We start from the raw sequence: 23,226 nt of genomic DNA, 5'->3' as shown, positions 1-23,226 counted from the left end.
AACAGGGGAGCCGATCTGTCCGTGAGTACTGGACTGAGTTTACTATGCTGATTCATAAATTGGGGTGGGACCTATCGGCGGAACCCATTCAAATGCTTTTTGAAGGGGGGCGTACAATCTGATACGCATAAGGAAGGGAGATGAATGGAAGACCACCATGTTCACCCCTTTGGGAGCCTTTGAATACCTCGTTATGCCCTTCGGTCTACAAGGAGGCTCCGCGTGCTTTCAAGCGTTTATTAACCACGTTCTGGGGCCTTTGCTCTACAAGAACTGTGTGGCCTTTTTAGACGACGTGTTGGTGTATTCGGAGGATGAGGAGCAGCATGTGAGGGACGTTCGAGAAGTGTTGGGCAGGCTGCAAGCCAACCAGCTGTGGGTGAAACTGGAGAAGTGCCAGTTTCATACCAAGGAGGTGGAATTCCTGGGGTACCGCTTGTCAGACAAGGGATTGGCCATGGATCCAGGCAAGGTCCAAGCGGTACTGGAATGGAAGACACCGAAGACCAAGAAGGATGTGCAAAGATTCTTGGGGTTTGGGAACTTTTATCGGAAGTTCATCAAGAACTTTGCCCACTTGACGGCGCCCATCACCGACTGCCTCAGCAGCAAGAAGAAATTTGTTTGGACGGCGGAGGCGGAGCGAGCATTTGAAGAACTGAAAAGGGCTTTCGCCTCGGAAGAACAACTTCTGCATGTGGATTTACGAAAACCCATGAGAGTGGAAACCGATGCGTCCGACCGGGCGGTAGGGGCGGTACTTCTTCAACCGGGGAGGAGTATGTCAGAGTGGAGACCGTGTGCCTTCTTCTCGCGGAAGCTGAATAAATCCGAGAGGAACTACACGGTGTATGACAGGGAACTACTTGCCATTCACGAAGCGTTCCGGAGGTGGAGACATTTATTAATTGGGGCACAACACAAGGTGCAAGTGTGCACCGACCACAAGAATTTAGAGTATTGGAGAACAGCTCGAGTGCTCAACCAACGACAAGTGAGATGGGCACAGGAATTCTCTAAATTCAACTTTGAAATTTGTTATGTGCCAGGTCCAGAAAACGTCAGGGCGGACGCTCTCTCACGCAAACCAGAGTATTGGGAGGGGGAGGGGGCGATTGAAGAGAGACATGTCATCCCTGAGGACCGCTGGGTGTGTGGGGCGGCGCTGGTGGGGCAACGAGAACTGGTAGAGGAAACGGAAAATGATGAATATGCCCAGGATAAGCTCAGAGGACTCAGGGGGGAGGGCGAGAGCCCCGAAGGTTTTGAGGAAAGAAATGGGGCATTGTATTACAAAGGGGCACTGTATATACCCGAAGGTGAATTGAGGGGGAGAGTACTCAAGCAGTTGCACGATAGCCCCACGGCGGGACATTTTGGGCAACACAAGACCATGTGGTTGGTTACCAGGGAATTCTGGTGGCCCAAGGTGAGGGAAGATGTAAGGGAGTATGTAAGAGGGTGTGACCAATGTCAGCGAGCCAAAGGGGAAAGACGGGCGCCGGCAGGGTTATTAGAGCCATTACCCACACCAGAACGGCCTTGGGAAGCGGTATCAATAGATTTTATGACGGATCTGCCGAAGTCCAAGGGGAAGACAGCCATCATGGTAGTAGTAGACCTGTTAACAAAGATGTGCCACTTTGTAGCATGCTCACATGCAGTCACAGCGGAAGAAACAGCGAAGTTGTTTGTAGAACACATATTTAGGTTGCACGGGGCTCCCTTGAGGGTGATCTCAGACCGCGGCAAACAATTTACTTCCAGGTTCTGGAGGAAGCTCATGAGCTTGCTGCACGTGGAAGTCAATTTTTCAACGGCCCGGCACCCTGAAACCAACGGGCAGGCGGAAAGAGCAAATGGCATTCTTCAACAATATCTGAGGTGTTATGTCAATGACAGAGAGAACGATTGGGTCGAAAAGTTGGCGCTGGCAGAATTTGCCTACAATAATGCGGAGAATGTGTCCACAGGGATGAGCCCCTTTTTGGCTAATTACGGGTGTCACCCCAGGGCATTTCCAGGGGAGGGAGGGGAGAGATGGAGCGTTCCAGCGGCTGAACATTTTGTAGAAGAGATGGAAGCGATCCATCATCAGCTCCAGCTCAACTTAGAAAGGGCCAAGGCACAATATAAGAAGCAGGCAGACAAGAACAGAAGGGAAGGTGAAACCATAAGGGTGGGGGATCAAGTGTGGCTGTCAACCCAAGGGTTGCCGTTCAAAGGGGGTTGTAAGAAATTGAGGCCCAGAAGATTGGGACCCTTTGAGGTCATTCAGCAGGTCAACCCGGTGGCTTTCAAACTCCGGTTACCCAACCACATGAAATTGCACCCAGTGTTCCACAGGTCGTTACTGTCACCATACAGGGGGGGACGTGAAGGGGAGCACGTCAGGGGACCAGCCTTGGAAGAGAGGGAACGCAGCAACCATGTAGCGGAAATCCTCGATTCCAGGTGGAAGGGAAATCAGGTAGAGTATTTGGTGGCGTGGGAAGGGGAACCGGAGTCAGAAAACACCTGGGTGACTGCAGGGGAGGTCAATGACGAGGTTTTAACAGAAACGTTCCACCAAAGATTCCCTAGGAAACCACAGCCGGTAGAAAGGTTTAGGAGGGAGTACTTCGGCACCACCGATGAGGAACAGGAAATGGAAGGATTCACGGAGTCGGAGTTGGAAGAGGGAATAGACTCCGAAGACGAGGAGTATCGAGAGACGAGGGACAGTAGCAGGTGGAGGGAAGTGTTCGAAACTTCGGACGATGAGGAAGGTTCTTTCAGGGGTTTTACTTCCTCCCAGCCCGGAGGGGAGGAGACGGGAGGGGGTGAAGGGGGCCCTGGAGGGGAGGTGGATGTCAGGGAACTGCCATCGGAAGGACAGGAGGTGCAAAGGCTCCCTCAGGTTGAAAGAAACGGAGCAGCTGAAGAGGGAACCAGTAGGGGGCGAGCAGGAACTTCCAGGGAAAGTGAGTCGGAGGGGTGGCTCAGAGACGTTTCCAGCGAAAACAGTGGAGAGGTCTCAGGACCTCCTATAGGGACACCCACGCCTCGCCGGAAACTGTCACGCAGAGAGTCCAGAAGACGTGTTTCCGTGAAAGAGCTTTTATGTTGGAAACGTTTCCGAAAGCAACCACTTTCGGATTCTACTAGTGATTGACGCAGCCATGCCGGAGGGGCTCCGTCACAGGCAGAGGTTTGAAAACCTGATCAAACTCTGAGGGACTTGCATTTTACGCACAAGCAGCTCATCATCCCACCACAGTATGTAACCTGAAGTGTATGTAACCCAAGGTACCACTGTACTATAGCTCCGTTCAGGTGTTTCCATGCAACTGAGATGGTGTAGAGTTTGGCAGAAGGGGATGTGCCATCTGCAAACGGCATATTCTATATGTTAATTCAGCAAAGATTCCATAGATTGCACTGCATTATGCTTTGATGATGCCAAAATTTGGGTGCACCATAAGAGGGATAACTCATTGGTGGCTGTCTACAGAGAGAAGAGAATGAAGAAGAAGCCAGTTTTGGTGACCCCCTTTCCCTCCTGCCCCACATCTCTCTAAATCTGATGTCGCGGCTTTGGGGACTATCCAGAGCCTTTTTAGAGGGGGTGTGGGGTGCTGCAGCAGTCACTGTAAATTGGCTCTCTCCCTCCTGTGCCTTTGGATTCTTTCCTGTCAGTGGAAAGTCACCAATGGAGACTATGCTAAGAATGAAAAGGTGGATAGATGCAATAGCTTTGAAACTGCCTTTATGTTACTGCTGTATTTGCATAGCAAAAGGTGGAAGGAAGCTATTGGAATAAATGCCTGATGGGAATGAGCAGCTGCTCCCCCCCCCCCCCCCCCAGTTTTTGCGCAATGAATATAAGTTATCAGCAGCATAAGACTTGCAGCTTTGCCGTACGTGTGACAGTAAAAAAAAAAAAAAAAGCTGTCCAATTTAACCTGGCATGTCTGATATTGTGACATTTTAGGAGGTTCTTCTTCTTGGTATTATGCCGTGCTTAGAAGACTTCTAGAATTAAAATCTTAAAATAGCAGCAAATCTGGCTGTGCTTTGAGTACTGTGTGTGCATAGGTGAGCTTGTTCATCAGTAAACTCGAAGTCACTTTAAAAATGTCAGTTCCAGAATTCAGCAAGCTGAGGCTTGATCAACGGTTGAAAGTCCACTGTGCAAAAGGATACAGAGAATGAAATTGAGAGCACTGGTCATTCTGCAGAAAAGGGGCGTTTGCTAGAAGAACTGTTGTTGTTTAGTCGTGTCTGACTCTTCGTGACCCCATGGACCAGAGCACGCCAGGCACTCCTGTCTTCCACTGCCTCCCGCAGTTTGGTCAAAGATCCTTCATGGATCACTGCCTTGCCGTGACGAAGGGGCTTGAATAACTCAGAGAAGCTATGAGCTATGCCGTGCAGGGCACCCAAGATGGACAGGTCATAGTGGAGAGTTTTGACCAAACGTGATCCACCTGGAGCAGGAACCGGCAAGCCACTCCAGTATCCCTGCCAAGAAAACTCCATGGACAAAGACAACAGAAGAACTGGAGATGTATCTAGTCATGGCCTAGGGTACCCCTCTGAAAAAAGCTACTCATCTCAGATGAACTTTTAGCTCCCTTAAAATACTTTGTAGCACCCCCAATTCACTTTTAATCCTGCTCTAAGTGAAATTTTGCCTGCAGCAAAATGTTTTGTGGAGGTTCTTGAATTGCAGAATGCCCTTCCGCAAGGGAGAAGTCAAAAGTCTCAGAAATGGCAAACACAATATGTTGGGAAAGGGGTGGAATATACGGAAATGGATCTAGGAAGAACAGTACAGTGGTACCTCGGGTTACATATGCTTCAGGTTACAGACGCTTCAGGTTACAAACTCCGCTGACCCAGAAATAGTACCTCGGGTTAAGAACTTTGCTTCAGGATGAGAACAGAAATCGTGCTCTGGCGGCGCAGCAGCAGCAGGAGACCCCATTAGCTAAAGTGGTGCTTCAGGTTAAGAACAGTTTCAGGTTAAGAACGGACCTCCGGAACGAATTAAGTACGTAACCAGAGGTACCACTGTATAATCTTTTACCCAACAAGACTTCTAGTCTGGTGCAGGCTGTCGCAGATGCTTTCGTTGACCTCTGGAACGAATTAAGTACTTAACCCGAGGTACCACTGTAGTGGTCTTGACTTGGGGAAACATTGGAAAAATCAATTGGCTGAATCCAGTTACATGATTCAAAAGCACTTGGTCGCATTAATGCTTTCCCCCCTCTCAATAGTAAGAGTCCTGCTGCATCCATTATGTGTGATTTAAGTAGAAAATGTGGAATTTGTATTATCTTCATCACTCTAGGAGTACTTGTCTCTCTAGAACTAGATTTTCCTACAGTGCTGATGATGCTCTTGGCATGCCTGCGTTGCAACACTCAGGTAGCCACACCCCAGTTCTCTCTTTTAATTGGCAGCTCGTCTGCTTGACTTACGCAAGGGCTAGATTTCCTCTTCTGCCTTGTAACCGCCCTAGATAGAAGGAAGGAGCAGATAACACTTGGAGAACGGCTGTTCTCTCAAGCAGTTTGCTGGCTCTCATTTCAAACATTTCAAACATATCAGCCTGTTGTTCTTCAACAGTGAGCAGGGAGGTTTGCGGGAACATAGGAAACTGTCTTATACTGCGTCCCACTGTTGGTCTGCCTCATTCAGTATTGTCTGCACCAGGGGTAGGCAAACTAAGGCCAGGAGGCTGGATCCGGCCCAATCACCTTCTAAATTTGGCCCGCGGACGGTCCAGGAATCAGTGTGTTTTTACATGAGTAGAATGTCCTTTTATTCTCTGGGTTATTTGTGGGGCCTGTCTGGTGTTTTTACATGAGTAGAATGTGTCCTTTTATTTGAAATGCATCTCTGGGTTATTTGTGGGGCATAGGAATTTGTTAACCCCCCCCCCATATAGTCCGGCCCACCACATGGTCTGTCCACCATGGCTGAAAAAGGTTGCTGACCCCTGGTCTACACTGACAGACAGCAATTCTCCAATTTAAAATGCATCTCTGGGTTATTTGTAGGGCCTGCCTGGTGCTTTTACATGAGTAGAATGTGTCCTTTTATTTAAAATGCATCTCTGGGTGATTTGTGGGGCATATGAATTCGTTCATTCTCTCCCCCCCCCCATATAGTCCGCCCCCCCCCCCACAAGGTCTGAAGGATGGTGGACCAGCCCACGGCTGAAAAAGGTTGCTGACCCCTGGTCTACACTGATGGGCAGTAATTCTCCAGGGTTTCAGACACAAGCCATTCCCTGCCCTGCTTAGAGAGGCCAGGGGTTGAACCACGGACGTTCTGAATGCAGTGCAGACTCTCTGCGATTGAGCTATGGCCCTTCCCACATGGTGAGAAATCATTCTTGCCCAGGAAGGATACTTGCAAAATGCCCTGGGCCCTGGAGATCTGTGGTTAAACTTCTCATGCTTCAGTTTGCTTTAAAGGTAAAGGTAAAGGTACCCCTGCCCGTACGGGCCAGTCTTGCCAGACTCTAGGGTTGTGCGCCCATCTCACTCAAGAGGCCGGGGGCCAGCGCTGTCCGGAGACACTTCCGGGTCACGTGGCCAGCGTGACAAAGCTGCATCTGGCGAGCCAGCGCAGCACACACGGAAACGCCGTTTACCTTCCCGCCAGTAAGCGGTACCTATTTATCTACTTGCACTTTGACGTGCTTTCGAACTGCTAGGTTGGCAGGCGCTGGGACCGAGCAACGGGAGCGCACCCCGCCGCGGGGATTCGAACCGCCGACCTTTCGATTGGCAAGCCCTAGGCGCTGAGGCTTTCACCCACAGCGCCACCCACGTCCCTCAGTTTGCTTTACTAAGTTTCAAATCTCTTTACAAGCACCCGTTGATTAGGGATACATTACCCAGCCTAGGCTTCAGGTCAGGCAGATCAGATCTGATGAGCTCCAAGCCAAATATGGTGCCACCTTACAGGCTTGAACATATAGAAGCATAGAATTGCAGAACTGGAGGGAGGGGGCACCCTGAGGATCATCTATCCCAACCCCCAACAATGCAGGAATATGCAGCTGTCCACCTCTCTCCATACGAGCCTACCTGGACTCAACCTTTTCTGTGGTGGCTCCCCATTTGTGGAATGCTCTCCCCAGGTTATGGAGCCTTCATTATATATCTTTAGGTGCCAGGGTGAAAAAACATTCCTCTTCGACCAGGCCTTTTGGCTGATTAACATCCTTTACTCCTATAAATGTGTTTGTGGGAGGAAGGCGTTTTTATTGGTTTGTGGTTTGTCGTTCTTGTTCTTATTACGCATTTTGTGTTTTTATTTTGTGCTTTTGTTTTGTACACCAAGATCTGCGGATGAAGGGCGGTATAATAAATCAATCAATGCCAATGGAATGCAGAGGAGGGGGTCTTGAAGGGACTGACTCAAAAGGGCTACTTTTATCTTCCAACTTCCCTTTCTGAGGCCTTAGGAGCAGTATCAGAGATCTTGTTGTTCGCTGTTTCATTAGCAAACATTTTCTTGGTGGGCCCAAGTGACAGGTAGTTCAATGATTGGTTTTTGGGTGTGTGTGCTGCTGTTTAAATTGTTTTTGTGCTGGCATGCATTTCCCCCCACATTTTTTTCCCTGAATCATGTTTTAAATTGTCACATTTTTGCTTCGATCATAGCAGTTTTGGAAAACTGCACATTATGCTAAGATCTAAAAGATGGTATGAATAAACAATATTGTGAGCGGACTGAGTTTTGTATAGTTTCCTCTTTCTATTTGTCCCAGTACAGTACTTGATTTTTTAAAAAAGTTCAACGTAAGAATCCTATATAAAGTGTGTAAATTCTTCTTATGGTACTCTTCTTCTTCTTCCTTCTTCTTCTTCTTCCTCCTCCTCTTCTTACTTGGTGATCACTCGTAGCCGAGTAAGATTGTCTTCCATAAATACGGTTTTAACAATGAGTCTGTAAGTGACTGTGGAGGCCAATTCTGGATCCACACGTCCTTACACAGTGGGGACATTGGCGGGAGTTGATCATGGTGTGGATTTGCCAAGTGTTCCTTCCTCTTAGCACATTTTCCCCTTGCGTCCTGAGTTCGAGTGTCTTCAAAGCCCATGACACCTTTGGTAAAGACTGTTCTCCAACTGGAGCACTCGTAGGCCAGTGTTTCCCAGTTGTCAGTGTGTTTTTAGATTTGCCTTGAGACAGTCGTTAAACCTCTTTTGTTGACCACCAGCATTACGCTTTCCCTTTTTAAGTTCGGAATAGTTTACATTTATACTATACATTTATATTTATACTATACATTTAACCACTCGCACCCCCCCCAAAAAACCCTGGGAGCTGTAGTTTACTCGCCACAGAGCTACAATTCCCAGCACCCTTAACAAACTACAGATCACAGAACTATTTGCAAGAGGGAATGTGCTTTAAATGCATAATGTGATAAAGGGGTATTTGATCACAGACCTAGAGGCCTTTAATGAACCCAATAGCAACTCTCCTTCTCCTTCAACACCTGATTTAAGACCAGTCTTCAGGGGTAACTGCATATATAAGTTGGCTGGCGCTGCTGGTGTTAAGAAACTGATCCAGCTTTACCTGCTGACACAATACAGCCAGACTCCCATTTCTCTTTGCTTGCTCTTCTTTTTCTCTTGGCTAATAGCTGGGGAGAATCAGATAGCAACCTTTTCTGCAAATCCTGCAGTTTAACTCTAGAGTGTGTTAGTGGTTTTTTTTGGGTTTTTTGGCATGTTCCCTGAAAATGCCAGAATCTTAAAGCAACAACAACAACAACAACATTTTTAATTCTGTTTCATCTTCATCTTCAGTTGGTCCAGGAAAATACTGTCAAGACATAATTTTTAAAATTATTTTTAAAATGAATGAAAACATTTCAAGGATTGCGGCTAGGTGGTACACTGTTCGTGAGCCTAATTATACAGTTTCTTTTATCGGCGCTTAGAAGCAGTAAGATTCCACCTTTCTGTTTTATTTTAACATACATATATGTGTTTTCTTCCAGCTAAACTTGCAAAGCGGTCCCAGGAGAGAGAAAATCTTGGTATGCTGGTCTGGTCGCCCAACCAGAATATTTCTGAAGCAAAGTGTAAGTCTCTGGATTTTTGTTTCCCCCCAACCCCCCTACTTTTTTTTTTTTTAAAGCCTGTTTAAAAAGGCAAATAAAATAAAATACCAGGATGCTTTCTCACTGGGGAGAGACTACAGCTGTAACCTACTTTGTCTTTTCATTGTCCTTTAAGTGGAATTTTGAGTCTGTGATGTAACACAACCTTACGCAAGGTTTGCTGAGGCTGATGGGAGGTGTTGTCAAAAACCTCTGGATGGAGAAAGCATCTTTAATTCCTTCATTTCCTAATCACACATCTTGTGAAAATTCTGAATGCAAGCTTCCCAGAATTCTCACTAAATTACTGGACGTGTTCTATGAAGCATTGGTCAAGGATAAGTGCCATTGGCTTTACTGGTTTGGAAAGGGAGGAAGGAAAAAATAATGGCAGCTCAGCTGCAGGAGTAAAGTTTGTTGGGAGCAGGGTTGTCCCTAAGAATAAAGTGGGGAGTAACTGTTCAGAGGCAAGTATTCCCATTCCTGCTATTTAGTTAACAAGTTTCCGATAAGAATCCCCCAAAATATCAGGGTGACTGAAAATAGGTTATCTGCACTTTTCTTACTGACTTTTTTTTTTATAAAAAAAAACTTTTTTAAAATGTGGAATGGCCACTCAAATTTGCATTATTAGCATAGCTGTCAACTTTCAGATTTGAAAATAAGGGATCAGCAGCCTCGAAAATAAGGGACCAGCAGCCTCACCTGTCCTGGAGACAGTCTACGGGATATCTAACAATCCGGGATAGCAGCGGGAAGCAGTGGGAAACGGCGCTGGAATAAGGGAATTTCCTGCAAAAAAAGGGAAGGTTGACAGCTGTGATTATTAGCCCCCAAACTAACTAACAGTAGAACATTTGTTTGTTATTGAAAGCATTTTTACCCTCTCTCTTAGCCAAAAAGTTTCCTGGAGTGGCTTGCAAAAACTGATGACTCATTCAGGGAGCCATGACACACGAGGAAAAAAGAAGGGGAGGGAAGAGGGGAAAGACAAGCACAAATTACATCTCTTATAACACAGTTCTGTAGTTTTGCCTGTGCAGATTCTGTCTTGACTCCCCACCACATCATATCTGGAAACAGAGCAGGTGATAAAATTTGGGCCAGGCAGGCAGGAAGGATTGTTCCTGCTACACAGTTCTTCCTTTGGGCCAGTGGCAGGTGTGGTTGGAGAAGGCCTGAGGCCTTGCCCTAGAGAAACACATGAGGGTCAGTTACAGAGGCTTGATGGACCTTGGTCTGAGGCTCCCCATCCTTTTCTGCTCTATTTTTAACCTGGCCAAATTGCATGTTGGATGTGCATTCTGTGAGGTTTGCTGTTACCTGGCTACATTCAGATCATCCCAGTATATGCTTGGAAATAGTAATGACTGGCCACTGAACATATTTTGTGAATCTTAAATGATGCTGTTAGCATTCAGCATAGATTGAGTTAGGTGTTTTCGATTTGTTCAGCCAGGTTGCGACACCCTTGCAGTGTGGGCTTGTTGTCAGTCAGATTTAGTAAGTAAGTTAGGTCAGCTAACTGACTCTACCTGTAGCTGTAGTTTGTGCACCTTCAAATAACATGGAAAAACTGGGATATACATGAAAAGTAAAAGGTGCCTGTGTGAGGAGGCATTTTCTTCTGGTTTTAATTGCCATATTTTTTGCTCTATAAGACTCACTTTTTCCCTCCTAAAAAGTAAGGGGAAATGTGTGTGCGTCTTATGGAGCGAATGCAGGCTGCGCAGCTATCCCAGAAGCCAGAACAGCAAGAGGGATTGCTGCTTTCACTGCGCAGCGATCCCTCTTGCTATTCTGGCTTCTGAGATTCAGAATATTTTTTTTCTTGTTTTCCTCCTCCAAAAACTAGGTGCGTCTTGTGGTCTGGTGCGTCTTATAGAGCAAAAAATACGGTATATTTTCACCATATGCTGTTGCAAGGAACATTGTCCAAACACAGAAAATGCTTTGAAGAGCAGCAAGCTTTGCTGAATAGTTCCAACTTTTGAACAGCTTATACAGACACTCATATTTTAAAACAACAACAACATAATTATGATTTATTAATGTCCTTTTTGTATTCTTCAGGTACATTCCGTTGCCTTATCCAACCATGAGGGATAGAACTTTTTGGAAAGTGATTTAAGGCTCTCAGTTCTGATAGGGTAGAAGGAGGTTTGCAGCTCTTGTTCTTTATTCTCCTTCCCCTTTATACTTCCACGGGACGAAGCTTTTCTGAGATCTTGTGAAGTTTTGCATCTGCAAATTAGCATGCGTTCTAATTTGAGCTCCTCAGAAAAAAGCGTAGAGCTGATGTTCTCTAAAAGTTGTTACAGTGCACTTTAGGGCAAAAACTGTTGGTGCCGCCTTAAATATAACCAAGACAACGCAAATTGAAAAATAAATAAATTGGAACATAGGGAAAGGTGGCAGTTATGACCACATGGGCCCCGGACCTGTCTCTACAGTTTTCCAAGGAGCTATAACACCTGCCTCCCAAATGAGCAGAAGGCCTGGTCTGTTGTTTTCCTTCCAGTTTTCTATAAATATTATACAGCGACTGACTTGCAAGGTTAAATCACGATAAGGCAGAGTAAGTTCTCTCTTCCGGGGTCTTCGCTATAGGATGGCCAAGCTGCGGATGACCGGCGGAACTTGTGGTCCCTCAGAAGTTGCTGAACTGTATTGCCCATCATCCCTTACCATTGGTGAATCTGGCTGGGGCTGATGGGAGTTGGAGCCCCATAGCATCTGGAAGGGTACAGCTCTCTGCTCGAGGGCATCAGAAAAATTATCAATTCCTCCCCCCCCCCCTTAGGTGTTCATTTTTGGGACAAATAGCCTGAGATGAGACTGATTTAATGCAGTGACAGCCAACATAGTGCTCTCCAGAGCTGCCCTCCAAGTTGGACTCCAACTTGTCACTAGCATGGCCTATGTGCAAGGGATGGTGGGAGTTGTAGTCCAACACAAGAAACAACTCTGGGCTGCCAAGACTAGACACAATTTGCAGGTCCCTGTACATGAATTTCTGTAATGGCACGTGCAATTCTCTGCATGCATTCTCTGGTTGATTGACCTATCTCCACTGAGGGTAGAAGGCCATACCACCTTGTTGAAAGTCTATAATGTACGTATGTGTGCACTTTTCTGAAGTTACCGCACTTCTCCTGGCTGTAGACTTTTTGTTTGTTGTTGTTGTTGTAAAAAAATGCCCGCCAGGAGCATTTGAAGTGCCACTTTAATGTGCGATACACAGGGGAGTGTTATTCTGATCAAAGGCTTCTCCACCCACATCAAGAAACTGAAGGAAAAGCGAAGCTGGGAATAATTTACATAGCCAAAGTACATTTTATTAATACCAGGGAGTTCAACTTGGATTGTCTCTCTTCTCTAACTCCAGAACCAGTGGATCTAATCAAATACTAGGCAGTGTCAGACATAAAGGGAACCCATGGTTTGGCGCTGTTACTGCATGAATGATATTTGGGTCCACATGTTTCATCCTCCCCTTGTCTGCTCAGGATCCTTCATTTAGTTCTGGTTCTTGGCAAACCATAGTTTCTTGTGCAAACTGTGGCTTGCTAAGAGCATGAAGCTGAAGGAAAGAAAGGGAGAAAGTGGATTCAAAGCTTCATTGGTTGCATACTATCCTGCCCTGGTTTGGCATTATGTGATTGAACCTCTGGATCACATGTTCCCCCTCTCTTTCTTCCTTGGCTTAATGAGTTACAGTATTTCCTACTTTTGCTTCATGCCTTTATTTACTTATATTATTATTTAAAATATTTATGTCCTGACGGTTATAAAACATACAAATCATAGCTTGTAGTTACAGTCATACCTTGGGATAAATACGCTTCAGGTTGAGCGCTTTTGGGTTGCGCTCCGCAGAGACCCAGAAGTAACGGAGTGCATTACATCCGGGTTTTGCCGCTTGCACATGCACAGATGGTCAAAATGACGTCACACACATGCGCAGAAGCGGTGAAACGCGGCACGCGCAGATGCGCTGTCGCATCTTACGTTCTTTTCGGGATGCGAATGGGGCTCCGAAACAGATCCCGTTCGCATCCCGAGGTACCACTGTATATCCAAACTTGCAAATTATTGTTTGAATTTTCTCCTGAACCAGGACTTAGCTGGTCAAGCACAAACCATAGCTGTAGTTGTTCAAGGGCAGCAGCAAACCAGGAAGTAACTAAGTGGATAATTCCCAGAGATGGATCATATAGCACAGGGCTCATTTCCATAGCACCAAACAACACATGTTGGGCAGCCTATGTTCATATGTACACAGGTCAATATTGAATGCGAATTTTTCTGCAGCCTTTTGTTGCACGTGCATTTGGTCGCAAACCTAAGTTTGGTGTTCCTGTACTATGAAGAGTATTAGGCAGATATCCACCTGTTTCATTGAGCTTTGGTTGAATATTAGTACTTTGTAATGCTGCAATTCGCAGGGATGCGGGTGGCGCTGTGGTCTAAACCACAGAGCCTAGGGCTTGCCAATCGGAAGGTCGGTGGTTCGAATCCCCGCGAGGGGGTGAGCTCCTGTTGCTCGGTCCCAGCTCTTACCCACCTAGCAGTTTGAAAGCATCTATATCTATATCTGAATATAAAGGTATTCACAAAAACACACAGACTAATTATCATCTGCGACCTGCTTCCCCAACCTGGTGCCCTCAAGATGTTTCAGACTACGACCTTCCGTCAGTCCCAGCCATCGACTGCTGGCTGATCGAAAAATTTTAGTCAAGTAAACGTTGCAACGCTAGCCGGAATCCAAGTACAGATCGCTATGTACACCCAACTGGAGCCAACAGCAAGTTTTCCACACTGATTCAAAATGGCTGCAGGCTGCACCTAAAAATAAAGTCAAATTACTCTGGACCTTTGTGGCTAATAATATGGGGCTTGTTACTTGTAAAGTAGAAAACCAGCTTTCCTCAAGAATAACTACTGGAAACAAGGAAATGCGAACAGAGTGAGATGCGGATCTACAGATATTTAAGTTTCCCCCTCCATTTTTTAAAAAACCTTATAGCTGTTCTAAGAGCATTGTTAGGAAACATGAACATATTTGATTAAGCCACTGCAGGGGAAATTTTCCCCAGCAATGCCTCAAACACACAAGACTTTTCTTTGACTACTAGTAACATACCAGAAGTGTCTGTTTCTTTGTTTTTAATAAAACTATTTTTAGTCTGCTCTGCCCCGTACGATCATAGGGCAAAGCTAGAATACAATTATCACACAATGACAATATAATTAATAGCAGAGGTGGAAAAAAGTGTGGTGTATTGGCATAATATCAAAACTTAATGGAATTACAAGGTTGAGAGAAGGAAGAGGCTAGAATCATTGGCTTTTATACTTGTAAACCGCTCAGAAGCCTGTTTTGGTGTGAAGCAGTATATAAAGTAATCGTAATAAATAATACAAAGTTAACAAGCCATTTGAGAACCTTTGGTCTCATCTCCTCAAGTGCGTGAAACAGGAAACAATTTTAAATATATGTTAAGATTATGCAATATTCATACAGAACACTCTTATACATTATCCTATTTTACATTAATAAATAGTAAAAAGTATATAAAGGTTAAAAATCTAATATTTGCATTAAATTTATTTTAAAAATAATTTTAAAGTGCAGGTAAAAAAACCAACGCAACCTTAAAATTATAATACATAAAAAGATTAATGGCTCCTTAACTGCAGCATTAGTAAAGGTAAAGGTACCCCTGACCATTAGGTCCAGTCGTGGATGACTCTAGGGTTGCGGCCCTCATCTCGCTCTATAGGCCAAGGGAACCGGCGTTTGTCCGCAGACAGCTTCCGGGTCATATGGCCAGCATGACTAAACCACTACTGGCGAACCAGAGCAGCGCACGGAAACGCCGTTTACCTTCCTGCTGGAGCGGTACCTATTTATCTACTTGCACTTTGACGTGCTTTCAAACTGCTAGGTTGGCTAGGGAACGAACAATGGGAGCTCACCCCATCATGGGGATTCGAACCACCGACCTTCTGATCGGCAAGCCCTAGGCTCTGGTTTAACCCACAGCGCCACCTGCGTCCCATTGATATAAAGCCTACTTCATTACAATAACCTTTTTTGCGTTGTAAAGAGTCTCTACCTGTTTTTGGACTACGATTCGCACCATCCCTGACTACTGGGTCTGCTATCTAGGGATGATAGGAGTTGTAGTCCAGAAACAGCTGGAGACCCAAGTTTGGGAAACCCTGGTCTAGAGGAAGATCGGTATAAACTGCTTGAGTTTATATCCAATTAAATCATACTCCGGGCATCGTATGAGATCGTTCCTTTGCTTGGAACCAAAGGTGCAAAAAGCTCTCCCTATTGCTCATGCAATGTGAAACCATGATTTCAATTGGTCTTTGGCACTCTTCCTCCTCCTCTACAACCTTCCTTGTCACATCCCATATTTTTCGGACGATTTGGGACCCCACCACATACACACCAGCTTGGTGGCAAAGTGGCAAGTCAAAGGGAGGACTGACAAAACAATGGGGTCCCCACTTACAGTTTACATTTAGCATTGTAAACGAATTCTGTTCTGTATTACAGCTGAATTTGAATTCATGCATTCAAACAATAATATTAGTTTACAGTAGAATGTTGAAAGTAAACCACCCTGAGATCTATGGATGAAGGGCAGCACGCAAATTTAATAAATAAATTAATTAATAAAAAGGTGGCACCCAATTTTAGTCACACACGGTGAGGACCCATTGGAAGCAATGGGCAGCAAATGCAGAACTTTTGAAAACAGCAATTTGCACTGAAATGCAGGTGCGCACTTGTTAGTCCTATTGTTACTGTCCTCAAAGTCATTTAGCTGGCCTTGTCCCCAGTGGAAAAAAATAAATACAAAATTGAAATAAAAGTTTCCATATTAATTGCAGCTTCTTTTCCCATTTCCCTCCCCTCCCACGCCATGCTCCTAGTTATTAAAAGTAATTTAATGGGCAGTTTGCCTCAGTGTCGCCCGTAACGCACAAACACACACACACACATTTCTGTTGTTTATTTTCAGTACTAGTTTAGCAGTGTTTGTTGGATGTCATTAGCGGCACAGTGGATTCAAAATACTGAATCCTCACACTAGAGGGGGCCGGAGGAAAAGGAAAATCAATACTTTGTTGCCATGGCAACTGGAGGAGGCCTGGGTTGGCCTGGGGTGGTCTCCTCCATTGAATTAATACATTGCTTCGGTTCTCTCTCTCTCTCTCTCTCTCTCTCTCTCTCTCTCTCTCTCTTTTTTGCCCTCTGCCCATATAACTAGCATAGCCAGCTCCCCTTCAGAGTCCTCAGTTTAGCCGAACAAAAAACTCAGAGCACACATACACCCTATCCTGGAATTCTTTTCTCTTGCAAGACATCATGATGTAGTTGCCGCCTTTATTCCACATGGCGGGATCATACTCTCCACCGGCAAAACATGAACAAGGTGTGTTTTTGCATGTAGGAAGTTTTAGGGAATTGCCCTAAACAGAAACAGATGATAAACAGTACCGGAATCCCAGGTGCTATTTTTAAGTTGGCTTTGCTTTGTTTTTGGTGGTGGTTGTGGTCAGAACGATGTGATTTCCTTATTTCTTTTTTTTTTTTTTTTTTTGGTGTTTCTTGCTGCTCTGATACGACGGATGAAGGTCAGATACGAATATTCTCCCGTCGTGTTAAGTTTTACCTGAAGTGCTTCAGAAGTCTTCCAGAAATCTATTGAGTGTCTGCAGGAGACAGTCTGCTGCTATTATTATTATTATTATTAGTAGTAGTAGTAGTAGTAGTAGTTTCCCTTCTCCCCATTTTTATTCTCACAACAAACCTCTGAGGTAGGCTATAAGCTAAGGGGCCTAAGGTCATGGCTGTGTTGGGATTTGAACCCTGATCTCCCAGGCCCTAGTCTCACCAAATTTATCTGCCAGTAAAGGCCTGCTGCTGATCGAGATTTTGCAAATGGAGACTTAAGGGTTGTATCAAGCAAAATTCTGTTCTCTACACCCCCTGAAATTAATAAGTGTGACTTAGTCATATCTGTTCTTTTCAGTGGGTCTGAGTAGAACTAAAGATGGCTGCAACCCTATGAAAGGAAGCTAGGATTTGCCTGCACTTAAAACAAAAAGCATTCTCCTTCGTTTTTAATTAATCAAGCTCTTGCCTCACCTGCTGCAAGAAGTCACAGCTGGGAGCCTGCATAGGTCCTGGGTTACCACATTTTAAACTGTCCCAGATTGACGAGAAGCAAATGAATCAGGATGTTTCAGTTCATAGTACATTACAACAGAATATGGTAATATTTCCAGATATTTTGAACTGCCACTCCTATGAGCACCAGGCAAGGTTGGCAAAGGCTTCATTAAACATTGATCTCAGCCCACCGGTTGTTTGCAAGACGGCATACACACTGCACGTTCAAAATGTGCACACCCACTACCGAATCCTGGGAACTGTAGTTTTACGCCCAACAGCGCTATAATTCCCAGCACTCTTGACAAGCTGCAGTCCCCAGAATCCTTTGCGAGAAAAAGATCTGCTTAAATATATGGCAAGTATGCAGCCTCCGTTGGCCGCTCTGTGCCTTTGCTCTTGTTTGCAGCCTTCTGTGCAAAAGTTGTATGTGGTGGTGGTGAGGTCTTCCCAGGGGTTTTCTGAGCCTTCTTCCCACTTCCTCCTTCTTTCTGCTGCTGCTTAGCTGCATCCTGTTGCACACATCTTAATACTAAAAGATAATGATCTAGGAAGGGGACAAAGGCAAGTAGACTCCACCTGTTTCTCCTGCAAACCCTATATTATGGTCTGCCAGGGGGGTGGGGAGGAGATGGGAGAATAAGTGTTGAATAATGAAAACCTTGGAAGAAGCAAGTACGTGTCTGGGAGGCAAACGTACAGGAAAAGCAGAAATCAGCTCAGATAAAAAGTGTGACGTCCTGCAGTTGGAATTAATGCAGTCAGTCATTAATGCATCCACCATCCTGTTCATCCACTACTTATTGATTGATTGCATTTATCAGGCGCTTTATGCGCTAAAAAGTCTCCTAAGCGACTCAAGGCTTAAAACAGGGGAATACAAAGGGGCTGAATCTAACTACTTTGACATTGCTATACTTTTAACATAAAGGAGAGGTGCTGTAGGTAAGGTAAATGGTGTTTCCCTGTGCGGCTCTGGTTCGCCAGAAGCAGCTTAGTCATGCTAACCACATTACCAGGAAACTGTCTGCGGACAAACGCCGGCTCCCTCGGCCTATAGAGCAAGATGAGCGCCGCAACCCCTGAGTCGTCCACGAGTTCACGACTGGACCTAACAGTCAGGGGTCCCTTTACCTTTAATATCTTCTTTGGAGTGACACTGTGTTTTCCATGAAATGTCACTCTGCGTAACAGAACTTGCATAACAATCCCTTGCAATGGATGCACTTTTTAAGTTTTCAGTGTTCCTAAATTCCTAGCTTTGGTGCACATGGTGGCTAAAAAAACTCTCATTTCTTGCTGATGGAGGGGCTCTAGGATCTTGGAAACTGGGACCCTGCAGGTGTTTGAAGCCCCCTCAACCCCAAGACCACTCCACCACAGATGATTCCTGACCATGCAAAATGCTGGCCGGGGTTGATGGGTGTTTAAAACACAGCATCATACTTGGAAAAGTTGGTCTGTGGTCTAAAGACATTTACTTTTTTCAGTAAAACAAGTGCTGTTTTCCCCTCTCTTTTTCTGTAACCCCCGCCCTCGTTATATTTATGAATAAATGTGTACAAGAGTTATTCACTTAAGGGGTGTGTGGAAGGATTATTAGAAAGGCTGACTGTAACCTAAATTCCAGAGCGTTCAGTGAACTTTGAGAGTCAGGGAATCCTGGGATTAAGCATGCCTTAGCTTCAGCCAGACTATTCGAGCATGTGACCTGAGAAGCAGGTGATTAAACCCAAGGTTTGAAGGTGATATTAATTTGGTGCATCATGCTCTGTTTCCGATGTCCAGGGTTGTGAGTGCCATCGCTCACCTAGTCCAAATGGCATGAGCCCACACAAGACGTGGAGGTATTACCCAGCTTGGGGAAAATTGAGGTTTGCAGGAGTACCAAAAATCTTAATAGTGGGAACACCGCAAATGGGTGTTTCATGGCCATGGGCCAAGTGGGTTTGGAAATAGAATGTATCAGGCAGGAGGACTGACCAGTGGAGGGTGGTGCTTTTGGGTACATTCTGCTCTCAGCCTGTGCTTGCTTGCCTGCCTGCCTTAAACCAGTCCAGGGGGGTGTTGCACTCACTGTCTGCTTCCTCCTCCTTAGTCCCAGACTTGCCCCTTTTGGAACTCAACAGGGAAGAGGATGGGGACAAAAAGATCTGCTTTATATTGGCTCTGGCTCCCCCTACTGTTGGCTTCCCTGCCTTTGCGACCTATCAGTCCCCACTGCATCCCAGCTGCTGCTGTGGTTGGCTGGCTGGAACAGTGAACAGGAGCACACCACACTGCAACATTTTAATGCAGGTCTCACTTTCCATTGCCGAAGTTCTGGAGTTTCTCGTGTGCAATTCAGCCTCAGAATTCAGATGCTGACTATTGGCATATGGCTTAAAATATTAGATTGTGATGTTCTTTTACCGGCGAGTGTGAACTTCTAGCTTCTGTCAGTCCTATGTACGTGCAGTCCTATGTAAAAATGCCCCAATTAATGCACCCTTCGTGATAACCGTACGTAGGATTGCAACCTATATGTGAGAAGTGTGTATGGGACAAAGAAGGCCTAGGTAATTTGTAGTTAATTTGCAGAGAAAGCTGCCTGGGAAACAATTGTTGTGACATGCCCCCCCCCTTTAAGTTTCTTAAACTATATTTCAGTATGCGAAGTTACGTAAAAAAACAAAAGAATTCTAATCTTTACTGGCAATTACTTTCTAATTATAGTATGCCTTTAATTGTAAATATTTTAATCCAATCAGATTAGGCCCTGGGGTTCTTGTCTGGCCTAGTACTTAACAAAAGGAAATCATCACCTTTTCCCAGACTAGGAAGGTGGTTAGGGGGAGTTGAGAATTGGGGGAAATACCTCCGTTTCTGCTAACTTGGGAAGGACTTTTACTGTGGATTCAGGGGAACAGGCTGGCATGCATGTCTTGCTCATTTCTCTTTAATGGAGAGCTGGCAGACATGGGGATCTCTTAGGTAAAAGGACCCCTGGACAGTTAAGTCCAGTCGAAGGAGACTATGGGGTTGCAGTGCTCATTTCACTTTCAGGCCAAGGGAGCTGGTGTTTATCCACAGACAGTTTACCGGGCCATGTGGCCAGCATGACTTCTGGTGCAACGGAACACCATGACGGAAACCAGAGCACACGGAAACGCCGTTTACCTTCCCACCACAATGATACCTATTTATCTACTTGCACTGGTGTGCTTTCGAACTGCTAGGTTGGCAGGAGCTGGGGCAGAGCAACGGGAGCTCACTCCTTCGCAGGGATACGAACCACCGACCTTCCAATCGGCAGGCCCAAGAGGCTCAGTGGTTTAGACCACAGTGCCAATCTCTTAGAACTTGCATGCAAGGTCCCAGCTTCAATCCATTGGTATTTACAGGTTATAGCTAGGAGAGAACCCTGCTCTAAGAGTCATTGCCAGTTAGTGTAGATGGACCAGGTCTGATTTGGGATGACACAGCTTCCCATGCTCGTAAACACAGTTTCAGACATCCATCTTGGCTGTGAGTCCTGGAAGACCTGCTCTCTGCCTTGCAGGCCTTTTTCTACCTGGACGGACTCCAACTACAAATGCTGAGGCTACAGAATATTAGGCTGGGGTATTGTTTAGGAAGGGTTGTTGGTGTTATTGATACTAATTTTTGTGCCTTTTATTTTAGATCTTATGATTTATGTGAAGTTCAGTTTGCTTGTGTACTTTTTGATGTTTTGTTTATTGTTTATGGCTAGCTTTGTTATGTTGTAATTATGTGTTTTTTCAAGCTGTAAGCTGTCTTGAGTGTGGTTTGAACTATGGAGAAGCAGCATACAAATAAAATCCATGTTACGTTATCTCTTCATCATGGTTCAAAATACAGTGGTGCTTCAGGTTACATATGCTTCAGGTTACATACGCTTCAGGTTACAGACTCCGCTAACCGAGAAATAGTGCTTCAGGTTGAGAACTTTGCTTCAGGATGAGAACAGAAATCGTGCTGTGGCGGCGCGGCAGCAGCAGCAGGCTCCATTAGCTAAAGTGGTGCTTCAGGTTAAGAACAGTTTCAGGTTAAGAATGGACCTCTGGAACGAATTAAGTACTTAACCCAAGGTACCACTGTAGCTAAAAATCAGAAGGCCATGGAGATTTTTATCTATCAACTTAAATAACCAGGGTGATTAATCAGGCAGAGTGATTTTGGTCAACATTTGCTGTTAACCCAAAAGTGCAATTCATGCAGAGGAAGTTCAGATTTCGGGTGAACATCCCCAATTCCCCAGTGTACAGGGGCTGTAATGATCTGATACTGTATATAGCCATACAGGCAAGTCTTCCTGTTAATGTGCTTTTAGGAATCATTTTGGGGGAATAAATATATGAACCCCCTTGTTTTAAACATGTTGTTAATCATTTCATAATTTTTTTAAAAAATATTTATTCCATTCTCTCCCCCCCCCCCCTTTTTTTTTTTTGGTGATGAGCGAAAACAAAGAGAGGCTTTGTAAAAACCTGGAACAAACTCTGGTTTTTCCTGATTCTTTTCTCAGGCCTTCACATCTCTAATGGTCTCTCTGTAGTCCCTGACCTAAAGCACATTCTGAAACAGTCCTGGGAAGTCTCTTGCTGATAGGCAATGGAAGTTGCTAGACTGGTATGCTGAGACTTTGATGACAGTAGCTCTACAGGTATAGATTAGGATCAGCCCACGTGCAGCTGTTAACCCAATGAGAATCTGAAGGCATCGCACAGTTTGCAGGATGTGGCCTCTTGCCAGATATTTCCTGCCTTTTGGCTATTGCTGAGTGAGAATCGGAGAGCTGCTGCAAAGTTGAGTGTGGTTTTTCTTTTTGTAAAGCTTGAGAACAAGCTTAAAGCTAATTCACAGCGGCTGCTAACAAACAGTCCTTTGAAAAGGCAGCATTTGGAGCCATGGAGGAGAATGTCTAATTCTAGATGCGTGTATAGTTTGGTGTTGCTGCTGCTTTGAACTTGTTAGCATTGGAAACTGACAGGGGCCAAGCACATGCTGCTACATGCACTAAAAGCACCCGAGGTCATGCAAGACCTTGTTCCCATCCCATCATTCCTGAATCCAGCGCATAGTTTTAAAGTAACTCTCCTCCTCTTAATTCTTCTCCGTTGAAGATTCGCAGCTCCGTTCATGAATTTATTAACTATCCTTGTAAAATGTTTTGCCTTTGGTGTCAGAGGCAGAATGTCTCTGAATGCCTGTTGCTAGGAATAATAAGAGTGCTATTGTGCTCAAATCCTGTATGGGAACTTCGCGTAGGCACCCGGTTTGTCATTGGAACGCTCTGTCACAAGAGACTAGGGCCCTGCTGGACTTGACATCTTTCCGCAGGGCCTGCAAGACAGCTGTTCCACCAGGCCTTTGGTCAGGGCACAGCCTGACTCCCTCCTTTGGCAATCTTCACAGAACTCTAGCCCAATGATTGCCATCAATTTGATTTGAATTAATTTTATAATGAATGATTTTAGAATGTTGTACTATTTTATTGTTGTTAGCCGCCCTGAGCCCGGCTTCAGCTGGGGAGGGCGAGATATAAATAAAATTATTATTATTATTATTATTACAATATACTTTGGGAGTTACATGGACTCTACACTCCCTGTTCTCCAACAACCCTGTGAGGAAGCTTCCAGAGGGGTAGCCATGTTAGCTTGTTGCAGTTAAAACAACCAAAAGGGACTGAAAGTCCAACAGATTTATGGTAGCCCAAACTTCTATGTATTTTGAGCAGTGTTAAAAACTCAGATATACAAGCTGACTGTCAAATGACACCTTAAGCAAGGTTATGGTCGCCACAACAGAATGTCAAGACACCCCTTTTTATTTTGCAATGAGCTCGTTTTCCATTTTTGGGCTAACAAAACACAGGCCGCAGTAGTGGCATACTTAAATA

At 45.1% G+C, this 23,226-nt stretch overlaps 1 protein-coding gene across 2 annotated transcripts in view; it reads left to right on the top strand.

Annotated features, from left to right (window-relative positions):
* RCOR1 (REST corepressor 1) overlaps positions 1–23,226 on the top strand; it is a 144,763-nt gene that overhangs the window by 45,868 nt on the left and 75,669 nt on the right. For both annotated transcript variants that reach the window (XM_028705407.2, XM_028705326.2), the window contains exon 3: positions 9,020–9,103. In XM_028705407.2, the coding sequence (XP_028561240.2) occupies positions 9,020–9,103 (84 nt within the window). The remainder of the gene's footprint in view (positions 1–9,019; positions 9,104–23,226) is intronic.

This window comes from Podarcis muralis, chromosome 1 (genome assembly GCF_964188315.1).
Source record: "Podarcis muralis chromosome 1, rPodMur119.hap1.1, whole genome shotgun sequence".
NCBI lineage: Eukaryota > Metazoa > Chordata > Lepidosauria > Squamata > Lacertidae > Podarcis > Podarcis muralis.
This window is presented reverse-complemented; position numbering and strand designations above follow the sequence as displayed.